Raw genomic sequence first — 14550 nt, 5'->3', positions numbered from 1 at the left:
GGATCCTCCCAGACCGGGGCACGAACCCATGTCCCCCGCATTGGCAGGCGGATTCTTAACCACGGTGCCACCAGGGAAGTCCCTGATGTATTTTAAAACATTTTACTTTAATATTATAAATTCAGAGAAAGTTGCAAAAGTAGTCCAGAGAGATCCCCGTACCTCCGTCCATTCTCCCTCAGTGGTAGCACCATAAGTAACTGCAGTAGAATAAGGCTCCGTGTGGCACAGTGTGTGTTCTGTGCCATGTGATCACATGTCACCACCACCACGATCCAGACACAGGACTGCTCCAGCATCACAACGATCACGTTCATGCTATACTTTAAAGTCACACCCCCGGCCCCCGCCATCCCTAACCCTGGCAGTCCCTAGTCTGTTCTTATCTGTATCATTTTGTCATTTGGAGAATGTTACATGAATAAAATCGTACAGCATGTGACCTTTTGAAATTGGCTTTCTTCAGCATATTTTTTGACAGTTAAAAATGCAGTACTTCGGGCTTCCCTGGTGGCGCAGTTGTTGAGAGTCCACCTGCTGATGCAGGGGACGCGGGTTTGTGCCCTGGTCCGAGAAGATCCCACATGCCATGGAGCAGCTGGGCCCGTGAGCCATGGCCGCTAAGCCTGCGCGTCCGGAGCCTGTGCTCCGCAACAGGAGAGGCCACAACGGTGAGAAGCCTGTGTACCGCAAAAAAAAAAAAAAAATGCAGTACTTCTTCAGAAAGAGAAAAACAAATATCGTATACTAACGCATGTATGTGGAACCTAGAAAAATGGTACAGATGAACCGGTTTGCAGGGCAGAAGTTGAGACACAGATGTAGAGAACAAATGTATGGACACCAAGGGGGGAAAGCTGCGGGGGGGGTGGGGATGGTGGTGTGCTGAAACGGGCAATTGGGACTGACATGTATACTCTGATGTGTATAAAACTGATGACTAATAAGAACCTGCTGTATAAAAAACCAAACACACAAACAAACAAGAAATGCAGTACTTCTATCAGATGAGGATACTTCTTAGCATAACCACAACAGCACTGTCACATCTCAGGATATTATCGTCAATTCTTTGTTATCACCTAATACCCAACTGGATTTCTCCAGAATGACTCAGCCCAGACACACACACGGCTTTTTGCTCATAGGTCTCCCAAGGCTCCTTCTAACAGTCCTCTCTGCTGTGACTGAAAGTCTGTATCCCCCGAATTCATATGTTGAAGGCCTAGTCCCCAGTGTGCTGGTATTTAGAAGTGGGGCCTTTGGGAATTAATCAGGTTTAGATGAGGCCATGGCCACGTGAGGACACAGCAATCGGGCAGCTGTCTGCGGGCCAGGGAGGGGTTCTCACAGGAGCACAGCCAGACTGAGGGCCTCCCCAGCCTCCAGAACGAGGAGAAACAAAGTCTGTTGTTTAAGCCCCCCAGCCCATGGTATTTGTTTTTTTTTTTTTTTCTTTCTTTTGTTTTTTTTTTTGCGGTACGCGGGCCTCTCACCGTTGTGGCCTCTCCCATTGCAGAGCACAGGCTCCAGACGCGCAGGCTCAGTGGCCATGGCTCACGGGCCCAGCCGCTCCGCGGCATGTGGGATCCTCCCGGACCAGGGCACGAACCCGTGTCCCCTGCATCGGCAGGTGGACTCTCAACCACTGCGCCACCAGGGAAGCCCAAGACACCACCTTTTTTGCAAGTCATTTATTTGTAGAAAAATCAGAGTTCTTTTTTCAGAAGAATCTGCAGCGTTTTGGAATTGGCTGACTGCCAGCTCGTGGTGTTCGATCTGTATAATGTATGTTTGTGGATTCTGTAATGCGAAATTTGAAGCACAGACAGAAGCAGTGGGAATAGTACAATACAACTCATCGCCCAACTGCCAAAGTCCTCATAAACCCCAGGCAAAGCTGACCTCACTCCAGCTCTTACCCTGTGTGCTGGTTACTACGGCTGAGTAGTGGCTCACCCCAGACCTCAGCAGCTTGAAACCACCATTTTCTTACCGTTTTATGACTCAGGAATTCAGGAAAGGTTCTACTGCAGTTGTCACCTGTGGTTTCCCAGGGGCTGCAGTCAGATGCTGTCTGAAGGCTCAGCTGGGCTGGACACGTGGATGTCCACTCTCAGGGCTGCTACGTGCTGTGCAGTGGCTCGGCTAGGGAGACTCCAAGCCTGGGGCTGGAGTCACGACAAGCTCGTCACAAGCCCGGCACCTGGGCTGGACGGGCTGCGAGATCAGGACCGCGGGCTGCGGCTCCCCTGTGGCCTGCCCAGCAGCCAAGCACTTCCCAGCACAGTGGCTCCCAGCACAGCCAGCGTCCCCGTGAGCCCGGCCAGGCCGCCCAGCCCACAAGTCACTTCCACCACTCCACTGGTTACAGGAGAGTGTCAGGCCTTCAGAGATTTGGAGATGGGACGTAGACCTCCAGGTCACACCACAGGACCCGTGGGCTGAGAGGGGCTGTAGCACCTGCAGAGACAGGTGCACCCCTTCCCGTGGCAGCAAATCCCCACCCAGCACATCCATTTGCCCTTAAAATACTTCGGGTGCGGCTCTAAGAGACAAGGACTCATGCGTATTCCATGTTGTCCACGGCATAACTCACACTAGACAAAACGCAGGGTCCTTACTGTTCAGCGGGAGAGTTTTCCACAACTGTACGCACCCGTGTCATCACGCAAACGAGATGCAGAACTTTCCTCCACCCCACAAAGCTCCCACGGGCCCTGTTCCAGTCAGCTAGCCTGCCCCGGCCCCAGCCCAGCAATCATTTTCTGATTTCTACCCAACAGTGGTAAAACCTACTTTTTAAATTGTATAACACACAGAATTTTTGACTTGTTGACCTTTCTATTTCTCTGAGGCTTTTATGGCATTAGGATGACTTAAAGAAACGTGACTTCCGAAAGTTGTCACTTTCCCGAATCTAATAGGGGAATTCCTCAGCTTTAAAACCAGAATGTGGAAGAGAAGATGCTCCTGCCCTACTTGAGGTGTTGCTCCTGGCAGACCAGGTCCTGTCCTCACTCCCAACTCCCAGTGCCTCTCGCTGCAAGGCCAGCAAGACCAGCTGCTGGTCTCATTCGACAGTCTTCTCTGAGTTTACTCCACCTCGCTGCAGCATTCAACACTGCCAGCTAGTTCTCCTTTCTTAACAGCTTTCTTCAGTACAATTTAAATACCACAAAATTTACCTGTTTAAAGCATGCAATTAAATGGAATTCAGTAAACTTTCAAAGTTGGGCAACCATTGATTCAGTTTTGAGACTACTTCCATCACCCTCAAAAGGGCCCTTGTGCCCTCTTGTGACCGATGCCTGTGCCCACCCTTAGCCCAGGCTTCCCTCCATATGGATTTGCCTTTGCAGGACTTTTCATATAAATGGAATAGGAATCTATATCTGGCTTCTTTCACTCGCATCATGCTTTCGGGTGTCGTACACAGGGCGACACATTCCTTGTGACTGCAGTCTCCACTCGCTTTCTTGAAACTCCATCCTCACTCCACCCCCGAAGTGAGAGTATGACACACACTGTTGGTGGAGTCCCCTGCCCACACCTTCCCTTGCTGGCAGAGGTCCAGCCCATCCTGGAGACACCGGGCACACAAGGCTTCTGGGGGAAGATTCTCCTTGCTGACACGAAGCAAGAAGTAACGCCTCTCACAAACTAGACGCAGTCCCACGTGTGTGACACCAAGAGCCGTCCAGCCCTCTGCGCACCGTGGACACAGAGGATGGCAGAGTGTAGACACACAGCCCGTGATGCTGCCACGCCGAGGGCCCTACCTCTGACCTCGCCTCTGTTTGGGGGGTACCGAGCCCCTCAGCACTAAAGCTGTGTCTGGATGGCTTTTCTGTGACTGACAGCCAAAAGCCTCCCGACAGACTAGTAGCAGTTTTCCTAACGTCCCCCCAGGACTCTGGCCCTTCCTGCACTCTTCAGCCCTCAAGTAAGGGCTCTTAAGTTGGGATCTGAAGTCCAGGCCTTGCCCCCAAGGCAAGCGCCCTCATCTCAAACGTTTCCTGCCCTTGGTGACCCTCGGGGGCTCGGTCTGAAGCTGTCGGTGCCCAGCTCCTCTCCCCTGCCAGGCGGGCATCCGTCCTGCCCTTCCTTGTCTGACCCACCGGCCACGCGTCCTCACAGTCACCGAAGCCCACGGCCATGGCTCCCTGCTTTGCCCTCACACCCTATCACTCGGCAATTCCCGCCGCCGCAGCCTCACTGCCTCCTGCCCAGTTACAGCGATGGGCCTGTGAGAGGCCTCTGTGCTGGAGACACAAACCCCATCGTTCCTCCCTTGGTTCAATTACCTAACAATTCCGTTTCCACGACCGACATGACAAAACTGCCGAAAGACTTCACATTCTGCTGCTTCTGTGGCTTCAACCCCGACCCACACCCAAAGGCTGTTACGGTGAGTAACTCTGCCCAGCTGTTTCACCAACATCCTATCCCCTCCGTGATCTCTGTGGCCAGGCAGAGGGCTCCCACGGGACCGTGCTCCGCAGGGGAGCAGCTTCCCAGGCTCTGTCCCAGTCTGTGGAATGGCGAAGGAACGACACTGGGGCCAAAGGCGTCCAGCCCTCGGGAGGACAGCAGGCCTGCTTGGGATCTGCGCACTGCTTAGCCCTCTTGACTGTGTGTTCCGCATCTACCACGTGGGAACTCACCTAAACCTTGACTAAACTTATTGCATCTTCCAACTAGAACTCTGATATTAAAGGTCCTAAAACCCCCTCCACCGTTGGGCACGCCCCCTGCTACTAGCATCCCACCAGAGGCTCCTGTGCGCCCCATCCCCAAACGCGCCTCAGGTTCTGTACCCTCCTGGGTGTGTCCTACCTTCCGCTTCAGATGAAGGCCACTGCCGCTTGGCTGCCCCTTTCTTCTCATGGAAGCTCTCTGCAGGCTTGGTGTCTAGAGGCTTCTCAGACTCTTGTGAAGGCCTGTCCACCGGCCTTTCCGTAGCCTCTGGGATTGAACAGGTGCGCCCCGACTTTGGCTCCTCACCTGAAATATATGGGTAATTAATTAGACCTATATTTTACTGAGTCTAGGGCAAAGGATTCCACCCTTCTTCAGTCGCCTGCTTTGGTCCGGAATGAAGTAAGATAGCGTGAAAGACTTGGGTCACTCCATTTCCCTACACGTGGATATTCCCCGGATGAAAAGGTCCCCGAGGCAAGATCATCAGCGAGGACCCGGCGCAGGAGGATTTGTGGGGGCGGGGGCGGGGCCGCGCCGTGGAGACTGCGGGGCGGCGGCCCTTTACCTTTCCGGAGTTTGTGTTTGCTTTTGGAAAGTCCCATAGGTGACTGCCCCGCGACGCAGGCGCGGACCCTGCACCTCAGTGGGAGCCCAGCCCACTGACTCACAAAAGGCCCGGCCGCCGCCTCCCTGGCCCGCGCGGTCGCCACGGCAACGCCACCGCCCGCGATACCGAACCGTCCTCTCGCGAGAGCTCCCGGCCGCCGGAAGCGGCAGCGACCCGGCAGTCCCTGCCCTCCAGCCCGCCAGCCCGCGCCGGTCGGTTCGGTTGACGCCGCCGGGAGATCCAGTCCGTCCGCCTCTGCCAGGGCTGCCGCTGCCGGACCGGCCATGGACGGTGAGAGGCCGCCGCCCTCCGGGGCCGCGCGGGGCGGGGCCGCCTCTCCCGTGGGCGGGGCTCAGGCGGGTGCACCTGGCCTCGATCCCGGACCCTGGGCCCCGATCCCCGGTACCGGATCCCGGGGTCTCCACCCGGGACCCCGATCCCCGACACCATACCCCGGGACCCAGGACCCCGACCTCGACCCCGGGGCCTCGACCCAGGACTCCGATCCCCTTCCCTGATCCCCGACCCCCTTCCCCGGCCCTCCTCAGCCACCGTCTGCCCCTGCCCCACCTGCCCCTGCGGTACTGGTGAGGGACATCGGCCTTTGGGGGCCCTGGGATGCCGGGTCAGAGGGCACCCGAAAAGGAGACAGTTGCACCACTGCGCCCAGAACACCGCTAAGAGAAATAAGAGCTCTGGCAGAAAGCCCTCACTACGTACAGGCACAACAGCTCTTGAGATAGGACCCGTATGCGCCCATTCTGCAGATGGGAAAACAGGTTGAGGAGTCCGTGCAGGTACAGGCCCCAGGAGGCCTGGTCCTCCACTGCCTGCAGCGCCCCCTCAGGGCCCTCTGCCCTGCTCTCCTCCAGAGCAGGAAGCATCAGTGATAAAATGAAGATACCGACATTTGCCAGGATATTTAAGTGCTAGTGTGGTAGAAAGGCTGTGCAGTGTTATTGTCATGAAGGAAATCCTATGCAGATTGCCTCAGGGAGAAGATGAACAGCTATACCCCCACCCCACGCGCGCGCGCACGTTGGGTTTTGCCTCACAGCTCACTCGGCTTCAGCTCTCCAGGGAATTGTTTTGCCTGTATCCCTTTTCTCCGGGGTTAGGTTTTGCCCTTCAGAGTCTGTGCTTCCCACTCAAGTCTGGGCCACACCCAGCCCAGCCTTGCTTTCCCGGCAGTGAGCACACTGCCTGCCACCTGTTTCTCCAGAGATGCAGACAGCTCTGGCCTTGACTAGGGCCCGCAGTGACAGGTGAGAGCTGCACGGAGCTCCACTGGGCTCGCAGCTGGGAGCCTTCACATACCTTTGTGGTCCTGGATTCTGGTTGCAGGACTTCGTTTCTTCATTCCGGGCTAGTGTGGTACACCCTTTCAGAAATCATTCCCCCAATTTAGGAATGGGATATACACTGAGATAGTTTTAAGATGAAGGAGAATCTACTGAGCTCTTGAGTTTGGGCAAGTGAGCAGCAAGTTCAGATACCGAGGGACTTAGCCAGTAACACACACAGGTCTCCAGTTCCTCATTGAGGGTAGGGGGGCACCTGAGCCTGATTCGATGGCTCAGAAATGGCAGCTCCCATGGAGAGCGGTCTCTGTGGGCCAGCTCTTTTATGGCGTAAGAGTCATCGCCGTGCTGTTTTATCCGTAAAGAATAGACTGTCGAGTACTAACCCTCGTTAAATTGGGGAGGGCTCCCAAGGGTCCTTTGGAAAGCTGCACTGATTACAAACCATCTCGAGTTTTCACCATGGGCCACACGCTGCACCCATGACATTCCCCCGCACGCTAACCCTTAAGGTCAGCTGGTACTATCCTGGTGTTTTCCTGAATTGGAGAGTCAGGGAGGCTAAGGAGGGGCAGAGCTGGTGTGAGTAGGCCTCCCTGAAGGCCCCAGTTCTGTTCCAGCTCTTCACGTCCAGGAGGGTCGTAGTGCCCCCACCAGCTGGTTAGGAGCGTTGCTTCTCACATTTCTTAAAATCCTCAAACCATCTCCTCTCTTTGCAGATACCCTGTTCCAGCTGAAGGTATGTACTGAGTGGCCCTTCACCCCATCCCGGCCTGCTGGTTGTCAGTGGGGACAGATGCTGGTTGTCAGTGGGGACAGATGGTGTGAGTCACACTCAGGATCGTGCTCAGCCAGACTGATGACCGAGGGGTCAGGGAGGTGGTGTGCTAGCTTGTCTGGGGCTGAGCGGAAGCAGATCATTTGGCCTCATTCATGAGCGCACGCGTGTGTGCGTCCCTTAATGTTCCACGACGCGTTTAAAACGGTTGCCTCAAGTCCTTCAGAAACACGTGCAGGAGAGCATTCCGGGCAGCTGAGCAGTCCCCCTGCCCGGGGTGGTGTCGGCAAGCCCCTGCCCCAGTTCCCGTAGGGCCCTCCTAGGTGCCCATCCATGGTGGGTTCCGAAGGACGGGAGGAGTGACGGGCATCGGCCCCCGACTGTAGCAGCTGCACTGCCTCTGCTGTGGGGCCTCCAGGCCAGATTCCCAGGTCAGGAAAATCTGGACTTTTCCCTGAGGAACGTAGCTGGTCGGGGTGGACAGACAAGAAAGCTTTTTTCCACAACAAAACGTCCCAAGTGCATGGGGGCACCCAGGGCTGTGGGAGGGGCCCGAGGGCTGGGGACCCTCCCAGGTCGGTGAGTGACGTTGGCCGAGAGAACAGTGTTGACAGGACCAGAGTTAGGAAACTGGCCTCTGGAAGGCTGCTGTTCCCTTGGGTCATCTGAGTCTTCTCCCTGCCAGCTTCTGGTCACCTGAGGCCTGTGGAGGGCCACTGACCAGGGCTGGGGTGTGCGAGGTCATGCCAGGCGGTCCCTGCTGCAGCTGAGCAGCGGGTCCCAGGGCACCAGGCCAGAGTGGTGGACTTTGTTTAGAGGTGGCGGATGGTGGCCCAGTGTGTACTTCAGGCTGTGTGTGGAGGGCAGTGGGCGGGGGGCTGGGCAAGCCTGGACGCAGAAGGCAGAGGACAGAGCAGGCCACGGAGCCTCTGACATGAGCGGCCCCAGGACTGACCAAAGCCCTGGACCGGGCCCTCAGCACCATGGGGCAGGAGTGGGGCTCTGGGCGCAGAGCCGGGCTAGGGTAGCCCGACATGGCGATGCCTGACACTGGCCCCATCAGACACTTGGAATGTGGCTTGCGGGACTGAATTTTTACTTTCACTTAATTTTAGGTAATTTAAGTAGCTACGTGTGTCTAGTAGCTACTGCACTGGACCGTGCAGGAAGAAAAAATGGTCAGCGAGTCAGGTGCTGCAGACATTGATTTAAAGGCCCCTCAGAATTGTGTCTGATGACCGGGAATCGGGGATGACTTTGGAGAGAGCGCCCTGTGCCCGTGAGCCTGAGGTTAGGGAAGCGTTGATCTGCACAGAGGCTGGACCACGGGAGCAGGGGAGACATTAGCCTGAGGCCTGGACACCAAGGCGGTCAAAGAGGGAGGGGTTTACGGTGGCAGCATCTGTGTGGCGCTGGCCAAGGCCTGTGGGCAGTTTCTCAGTGTGCCGCCAGCTGCTGACCCGTGGAACAGGGAGCCGGTGTGTCGTGCTTCAGGCTGGTGGAAGGAGGGGCTGAGGCCGCTGGGAGCTGGGCTGTGTAGAGGGGGCACAAGCGCACGGACGGGCACCGACGTCCTAGTGGGCAGCGGATTGTCCAGCAGAGGCAGCAGTCGTGAGGGATCAGCGATGTCCACCCTCGGAACGAACTTACAGCCCAGGAGGGCGGGGAGCAGGATGGGGGGTGGGCCGGGTGGTGACCCAGCCTCCTGTCCGTCAGTTCACTGCAAAGCAGCTGGAGAAGCTGGCCAAGAAGGCGGAGAAGGACTCCAAGGCGGAGCAGGCCAAGGTGAAGAAGGTGAGTGCAGGCGCTGCCGCCGGGCCGGGCCTTTCCTCCTGTGGGTCCTGTGCTCCTCGGGCCTGGGCAGAGGCCGAACCCCTCTGTGGGGCGGGGCAGGGCTGGAGGCTCCTGGGGTTGCTGTGCTCTCCGTGGGGGGCTTTCTTACAGCTGGTTAGCGGCTAGAGTAGCTCCTGGGGTGCTGGGTTTGGATGACTCCTCAGCCAGACTGAGGCTCCCAGGGCAAAAGGGGAACGCAGCCGACATCCCAGTCTGAAGCCACGTCACCGCCATAGTCGTGATGCCTTTGGAATCAGCACTGCCTGCGCTGGCTTTTCAAGCTCTGCTGCTTCCAGGCGGAGCTACGTCGTGTGAGGGCAGCTGAGTGTGTCGGTGGGAGTGGAGAGGCCTGGAAAGGTGGCCGTGTTTTCCTGAGCCCGGCTCTCTCGTCTGACTTTCTCTGAGGGCTGGCTGGGGGCCCTGCCCCTGGACACCCTCACTCCTGAGACATTTCTGATGAGAAAACCTGCAGAGAGGCTGAGAAGGGGCTGCCCCACAGCAGCAGACGGCGCCCCAGGACTGGCCGGGGCCGGGCCCCAGCTGGCATTTCCCCCTGCATTTCAGGCCCTTCAGCAGAAGAATGTGGAGTGTGCGCGGGTGTACGCTGAGAACGCCATTCGCAAGAAGAACGAAGGTGTGAACTGGCTCCGCATGGCGTCCCGCGTGGATGCCGTGGCCTCCAAGGTGCAGACGGCCGTGACCATGAAGGGGGTGAGTGCTAGGCCGGGCGCCACGTGCCCGGGGCCGGCTCCTGCTGGCAGAGTCGAGGGGGTGGCCCGGCGCAAGCGGTCAGGCCGGCATTCCCTCCCTACGGTAAGGGCGGTGCTAGAGCGGCAGACGCACCCCGAAGGCTCTCTCCAGAGTCCGTCCTTCCATCGACGGCGCCATCTGGGGACGTGCCATGCCGGGGGCGGGGGTGCGGGGGCCCTGAGGGCCCTGCCTGCCTCCTCACTCCCGCCTCTGCCAGGTGACCAAGAACATGGCGCAGGTGACCAAAGCCCTGGACCGGGCCCTCAGCACCATGGACCTGCAGAAGGTCTCTGCGGTGATGGACAGATTTGAGCAGCAGGTGCAGAACCTGGACGTGCACACGTCGGTACGTCGGCCCAGGGCCCGGGTGTGCGGGTGACGGCCAGGCGTGTGGCCCCTTCCCCTCCCGGGAACCTGGCTCCTCGTGGGGAGTCCAGACCGGCCCGCAGAGGTCCAGCAGGGGAGAGGGGGGCCTGGGGCCGGGGATGGGTGCGCGTGCAGGCAGCTGTGCCCCAGGACCAGCACGCCAGAGGGAGTGCGCTGGGGAGAGCGCCACAAGGGGGCTGGCGGGGGGAGGGAGCCACAGGAAGCCCTGACCGCCCGGCACACGACCCCCAGGTGATGGAGGACTCCATGAGCTCGGCCACCACGCTGACCACACCACAGGAGCAGGTGGACAGCCTCATCATGCAAATCGCCGAGGAGAATGGCCTAGAGGTCCTGGACCAGCTCAGCCAGCTGCCCGAGGGCGCCTCTGCCGTGGGCGAGAGCTCCGTGCGCAGCCAGGAGGACCAGCTGTCTCGGAGGTGGGCCAGGGGCACCTGTGCTGGGCGGGCAGCGTGCTGGGCGGGAGCTTGGGAGGGACGCAGAAACCCCGGCCTCGGTGCCTGCAGGCCCAGGAGCAGCTCAGTCCCCGCCCCTGGCTCAGACCCTGCTCACCGTCTATAGCTCCCCCTAGAAGGCGGGGGACAGGACTACGCCGGCCTGGAAAAGGGCCTGGGAAAGCCGGGGTGGAGCTATTGCCGGGGCCTCAGGGAATGCTGTTGTCCTTTGCAGGTTGGCCGCCCTGAGGAATTAGTGGAGCCAAGCGGCAGCGTGCTCCCTCCCGGCCTCATAGGGGAAGGGCTGGGAAGGCCGCCTCTGCCCCCTCCCCACTGCTCTCCCCCTCTCACCTGCCAGGCCTGGGACTCTGCCTCTTCTCTGAGCACGGGTGTGGGTCTGTGTCCGGCTGGGCGAGTTTGCACAAACTTCTGACTTCTGTGGGTAATTTCTGTGACTCCGGGCCACCAGCTAGGCGATCTGCAGGCTCCCCTCCGTCCACCACCACTGAGAAACCCCCAGGGACTGGCTGGTGGCTGCCACGTCGATATGGGGGCTTTCAGACTCCATGTGATGGCACACGCACTGGGAGTGGTCAGCCAGTGGGGGTCAGGGCTGCAGGCTGTTGCTAGGGACCCCTGGAGGCCCCCCGACTCCATTTAGAACCTGGTCCTGCCAGCTGCATGGGCCCCGCTCGGGCTCCCCAGTGTAAGGCGCCTAGCTCCCAGTCCAGCGGGCCCCCGGGGGTCTGCATCCTCTCTCCCCTGCGCCTCTGGAGGGCTCGGGCCCTGCGGACTCTCCTCTAGGGAGCCGGAGTCTACGCTGAGGCCCCTCCCAGCCAGGGAGCAGGCGCCTCCCCCTCCTGGGGGGGATGCTTTGCTCCTGTCACTATAAATGATGGGGTGCCTCCCCCATCTGGCTCTCGCTGCCTTGTGGGCTCACGCTGTTGACCTTGAAGCTGGAGCAGCTGATGGAAGAGCCGCCCTCAGTGGGGCCAGCAGTGGCAGTGCTTCTGACGCCGTGCTGGGCTGGCCTGAGGGGAGCTTCAGACAGGCTGCACTTTTCTGTTTTCTCCAATTACTGAAGTTTACTTCGTTTTCCTGAAGCTTCCAGGGATTTTTTTTTTTTTTTTTTGCCAAAAAGAAGGAGCAAGTAGATGGGGAGCGTTTGGTATGAGCCCCTCCCCAGCGTCAGCTGGAGAGCACTGCTTGTCGGTGCTGACCAGAGGCCTCTGGCTGGCCGTCTGTCCTCACAGCGCTGGCTGTCACGGACAGAAACGTGGGAGAACTTTCCCTGGCTCTCTGCGTTTGATTCTTCCTGGACTTGGAGCCCTTGGGTGCTCTGTACAGTAAGTTGTGCTGTGGGCTGCCTGGGGCTCTGGACTGTGGTGTGAGGCCGGAGAGAATGGGCTTCAAGAGCCACCTGGTTTTTCTTCTGTGATGCCGACCTCGCCTTACTCCCTGGCCATCATCCCTTGGGGCTCCCACGTGCCAGGGGTTCAGAGAAGGTCCCCAGGGGGTGCAGAGCTCCACGGAGACGCCCGCTGGGGGCAGAGGCCACACTGCATCAAAGGGCAGCAGGCGAAGTTTGCCTTTTCCTGAAATGCTGTTGTGAATAAAGAGGTTGATGCCCGAGAACTGTCTCCATCTTTGCTTTAGTGGCCTGGGGTGGGGTGGGGGCCTTAAGGGGACGGTCGGCTTGCAGTCCAGCCCGCCAGTAGGAGGCTGACGGGTTCCTGAAGGAGGGCAGCTGGGGTGCTGTGAGGAGTGGGATTCCCAGGCCCTGCTCGGTGAGGCCGAATCAGATCCACAGTTCCTCTACGATTTTACCTTGAAATACTTTTAAACTTATGTAACAGCTGCAAACCAAGTACACAACTTCTGTATACTTCCCTGTAGGAGCTTCCCTCACGTCAACCTAGTTACCGTAGAACCGACCAAATCAGGAAACAGCCCTCACGTTATTACCCTGTGGTCCCTCCAGCCCCGAACGTGGCACAGGCCCTCCCATTTCTCTACGTGACCGGGACGGTCTCGAGGCCAGTGGGTCTGCACCGGTGTGCTCGTGGGAACTGCGTCCGGGCGCCCCCCACCCCGTGTGCCCCAGAAACCGCTACCGGGCAACCTATGTGTGCGCCGGAAAACAAGTCCCTGTGCCCCGCTGTGTGCACCAGAAACTACATCCGTGCGCACCCCTGTGTGCCCCCGGAAACTACCACCGGGCGCCCCTCTGTACTCACGGGAACCACATCTGGTCACCCCGCTGTGTGCACCGGAAACCACGTCGGTGCGCCCCTCTCTGGACACGTGAGCCACGTCAGCGCGCCCCCTCTGTGCGCGCCGGAACCATGTTGGTGCACCACCCTATGTGCACCAGAAAGTACGTCCGGCCACCTTCCCCACAACCCACCGCTCACACGAAGCACGTCTGTGGGCCCCCCTCTGTGCTCACGGGAACTACGTCCGGGCACCCCACTGTGTGCACCAGAAACTATGTCCGGACACACACCGACACACACACACACACACACACACACGCCCCGTGGGCACGGGGACCACAGGTTTGCACTTGTCAGGCCTCCCCCTCTGGGTTACTCCTTGGGCAGGGAAAACCCCGTTTTCAGGTTCTCAGCCCCTGTTCCCCACACAAAGTTCTAGTTTCAGCACTGCTGGCTGCCCCCACCCCCGAGAGACGCCCTTACCCACCAGAGGACTGGGTTTGTCGCAGGCCTTGCTGGGCCCCTCGATGTGTCGTCTCTGTTAGATTATTTGCCTTGTGTTTCACGCTGGTGCTTCGCGGCCTGGATGGTCTTGATCAGGTTTTTGGGGCGTGTGATCCGTGGCCAGGGTTGTAGAGTCGGAACCACAGTGGGGTCCATGCCCCTTGTGCCCAGCCCGCCTGTCAGAGTGACCACCTGTGGCTCTGGGTCCCCCTTGTCCCCTCCGAGCACGTCTGGGTTTGAACAGGGCCTGGGGCCGCTTGTTGCCTGGTTGGAGAATCGCTGATGTGGGCCCTGCCTGGGGAGACAGCCCTCCAGGGGCTCCTGAGCAGGCTCCACGCTGCTGGGTGGGCCCGGGTGTGGCACCCGCCTCCCTGGAGCCCCTTACCAGGCCCCCCAGGAAAGGCCTGCAGGCCTGTGTCTCCCAGGGTGAATGAGGGGTGAGCAGAAGGGTCCCCAGAACCAGATGCTGGGGATGACACGTGAGGTGTGGCCTCGGGTGTGATTCTAACGTGGTTAAGATTATTTCAGACGAATATTACAGCGTTTCGTATGGGAAAATCCCTCCCAGTTAGCAAACTCAGGCGTGCCCGCCTGCGGCCCACCAGGGGGCCCTCCAGCCCTGATAAATCAGCCAGCCATGGCAGGCTGGCATGCTGGGCAGGGTTCAGCCAACTCAGGACAGAAACCCCTTCTTCTCCTTTACCGTTAAACTGATCCTAAGTGATCAGCAAACACCCACAGTGTCCCTGCTGGTGGCTTTAGGTATCCCTGGAGAGAGTGCCTGCTGGGAGCGAGAGGCAGGGCCACAGCCCAGAGGCCCTCGCTGGCTCCCACGGCCCAGGCTGGCAGGCACCAGTGGGTAACGGCGCAGAGGGGCATCCTCAGGGGCTCTGGCCTGGAAAGGGGCCAGGAGGGATGCGTTGGGGGTCTTGTCCAGGGTCTGTCACCAAGTTATTCATCTCAAGACACATGCACCGGATGACCGGTGGCAGGGGGAACGCTACTGAGCCCCCCTTGGGCGGAGCCCTGCCCTGCA

At 59.0% G+C, this 14550-nt stretch overlaps 1 protein-coding gene across 3 annotated transcripts; it reads left to right on the top strand.

Moving 5' to 3' along the window:
• Positions 1-5461: 5461 nt before the first annotated feature.
• CHMP1A (charged multivesicular body protein 1A) lies at positions 5462-12429 on the top strand. Of its 3 annotated transcripts, XM_060131427.1 has the most exons (7): positions 5462-5602; positions 7332-7351; positions 9107-9184; positions 9788-9934; positions 10191-10319; positions 10592-10779; positions 11030-12429. In XM_060131427.1, the coding sequence occupies exons 1-7, from the start codon at positions 5596-5598 to the stop codon at positions 11049-11051; spliced, it is 591 nt and encodes a 196-aa protein (XP_059987410.1). In that variant the 5' UTR covers positions 5462-5595; the 3' UTR covers positions 11052-12429. The 3 variants fall into 3 exon arrangements, with proteins under 3 accessions (XP_059987410.1, XP_059987409.1, XP_059987408.1); XM_060131426.1 differs by having other exon boundaries at positions 5534-5602; positions 9107-9934; XM_060131425.1 differs by lacking the exons at positions 5462-5602; positions 7332-7351 and adding an exon at positions 8411-8680.
• Positions 12430-14550: the final 2121 nt, after the last annotated feature.

The sequence above is a fragment of the Lagenorhynchus albirostris genome, chromosome 19 (genome assembly GCF_949774975.1).
Source record: "Lagenorhynchus albirostris chromosome 19, mLagAlb1.1, whole genome shotgun sequence".
Classification (NCBI taxonomy): domain Eukaryota; kingdom Metazoa; phylum Chordata; class Mammalia; order Artiodactyla; family Delphinidae; genus Lagenorhynchus; species Lagenorhynchus albirostris.
The sequence above is the reverse complement of the archived record's forward strand: the minus strand, read 5'-3'. Positions and strand labels throughout refer to the sequence as shown.

Bases quoted from the DNA above. Each gene is read 5' to 3' on its own strand.
- CHMP1A (XM_060131425.1), top strand. From the start codon at position 8,642: ATGACTTTGGAGAGAGCGCCCTGTGCCCGTGAGCCTGAG. The intron at 9,935-10,190 runs GTGAGTGCTAGG...CGCCTCTGCCAG, and splicing joins CGGCCGTGACCATGAAGGGG to GTGACCAAGAACATGGCGCA. The intron at 10,780-11,029 runs GTGGGCCAGGGG...TGTCCTTTGCAG, and splicing joins GAGGACCAGCTGTCTCGGAG to GTTGGCCGCCCTGAGGAATT.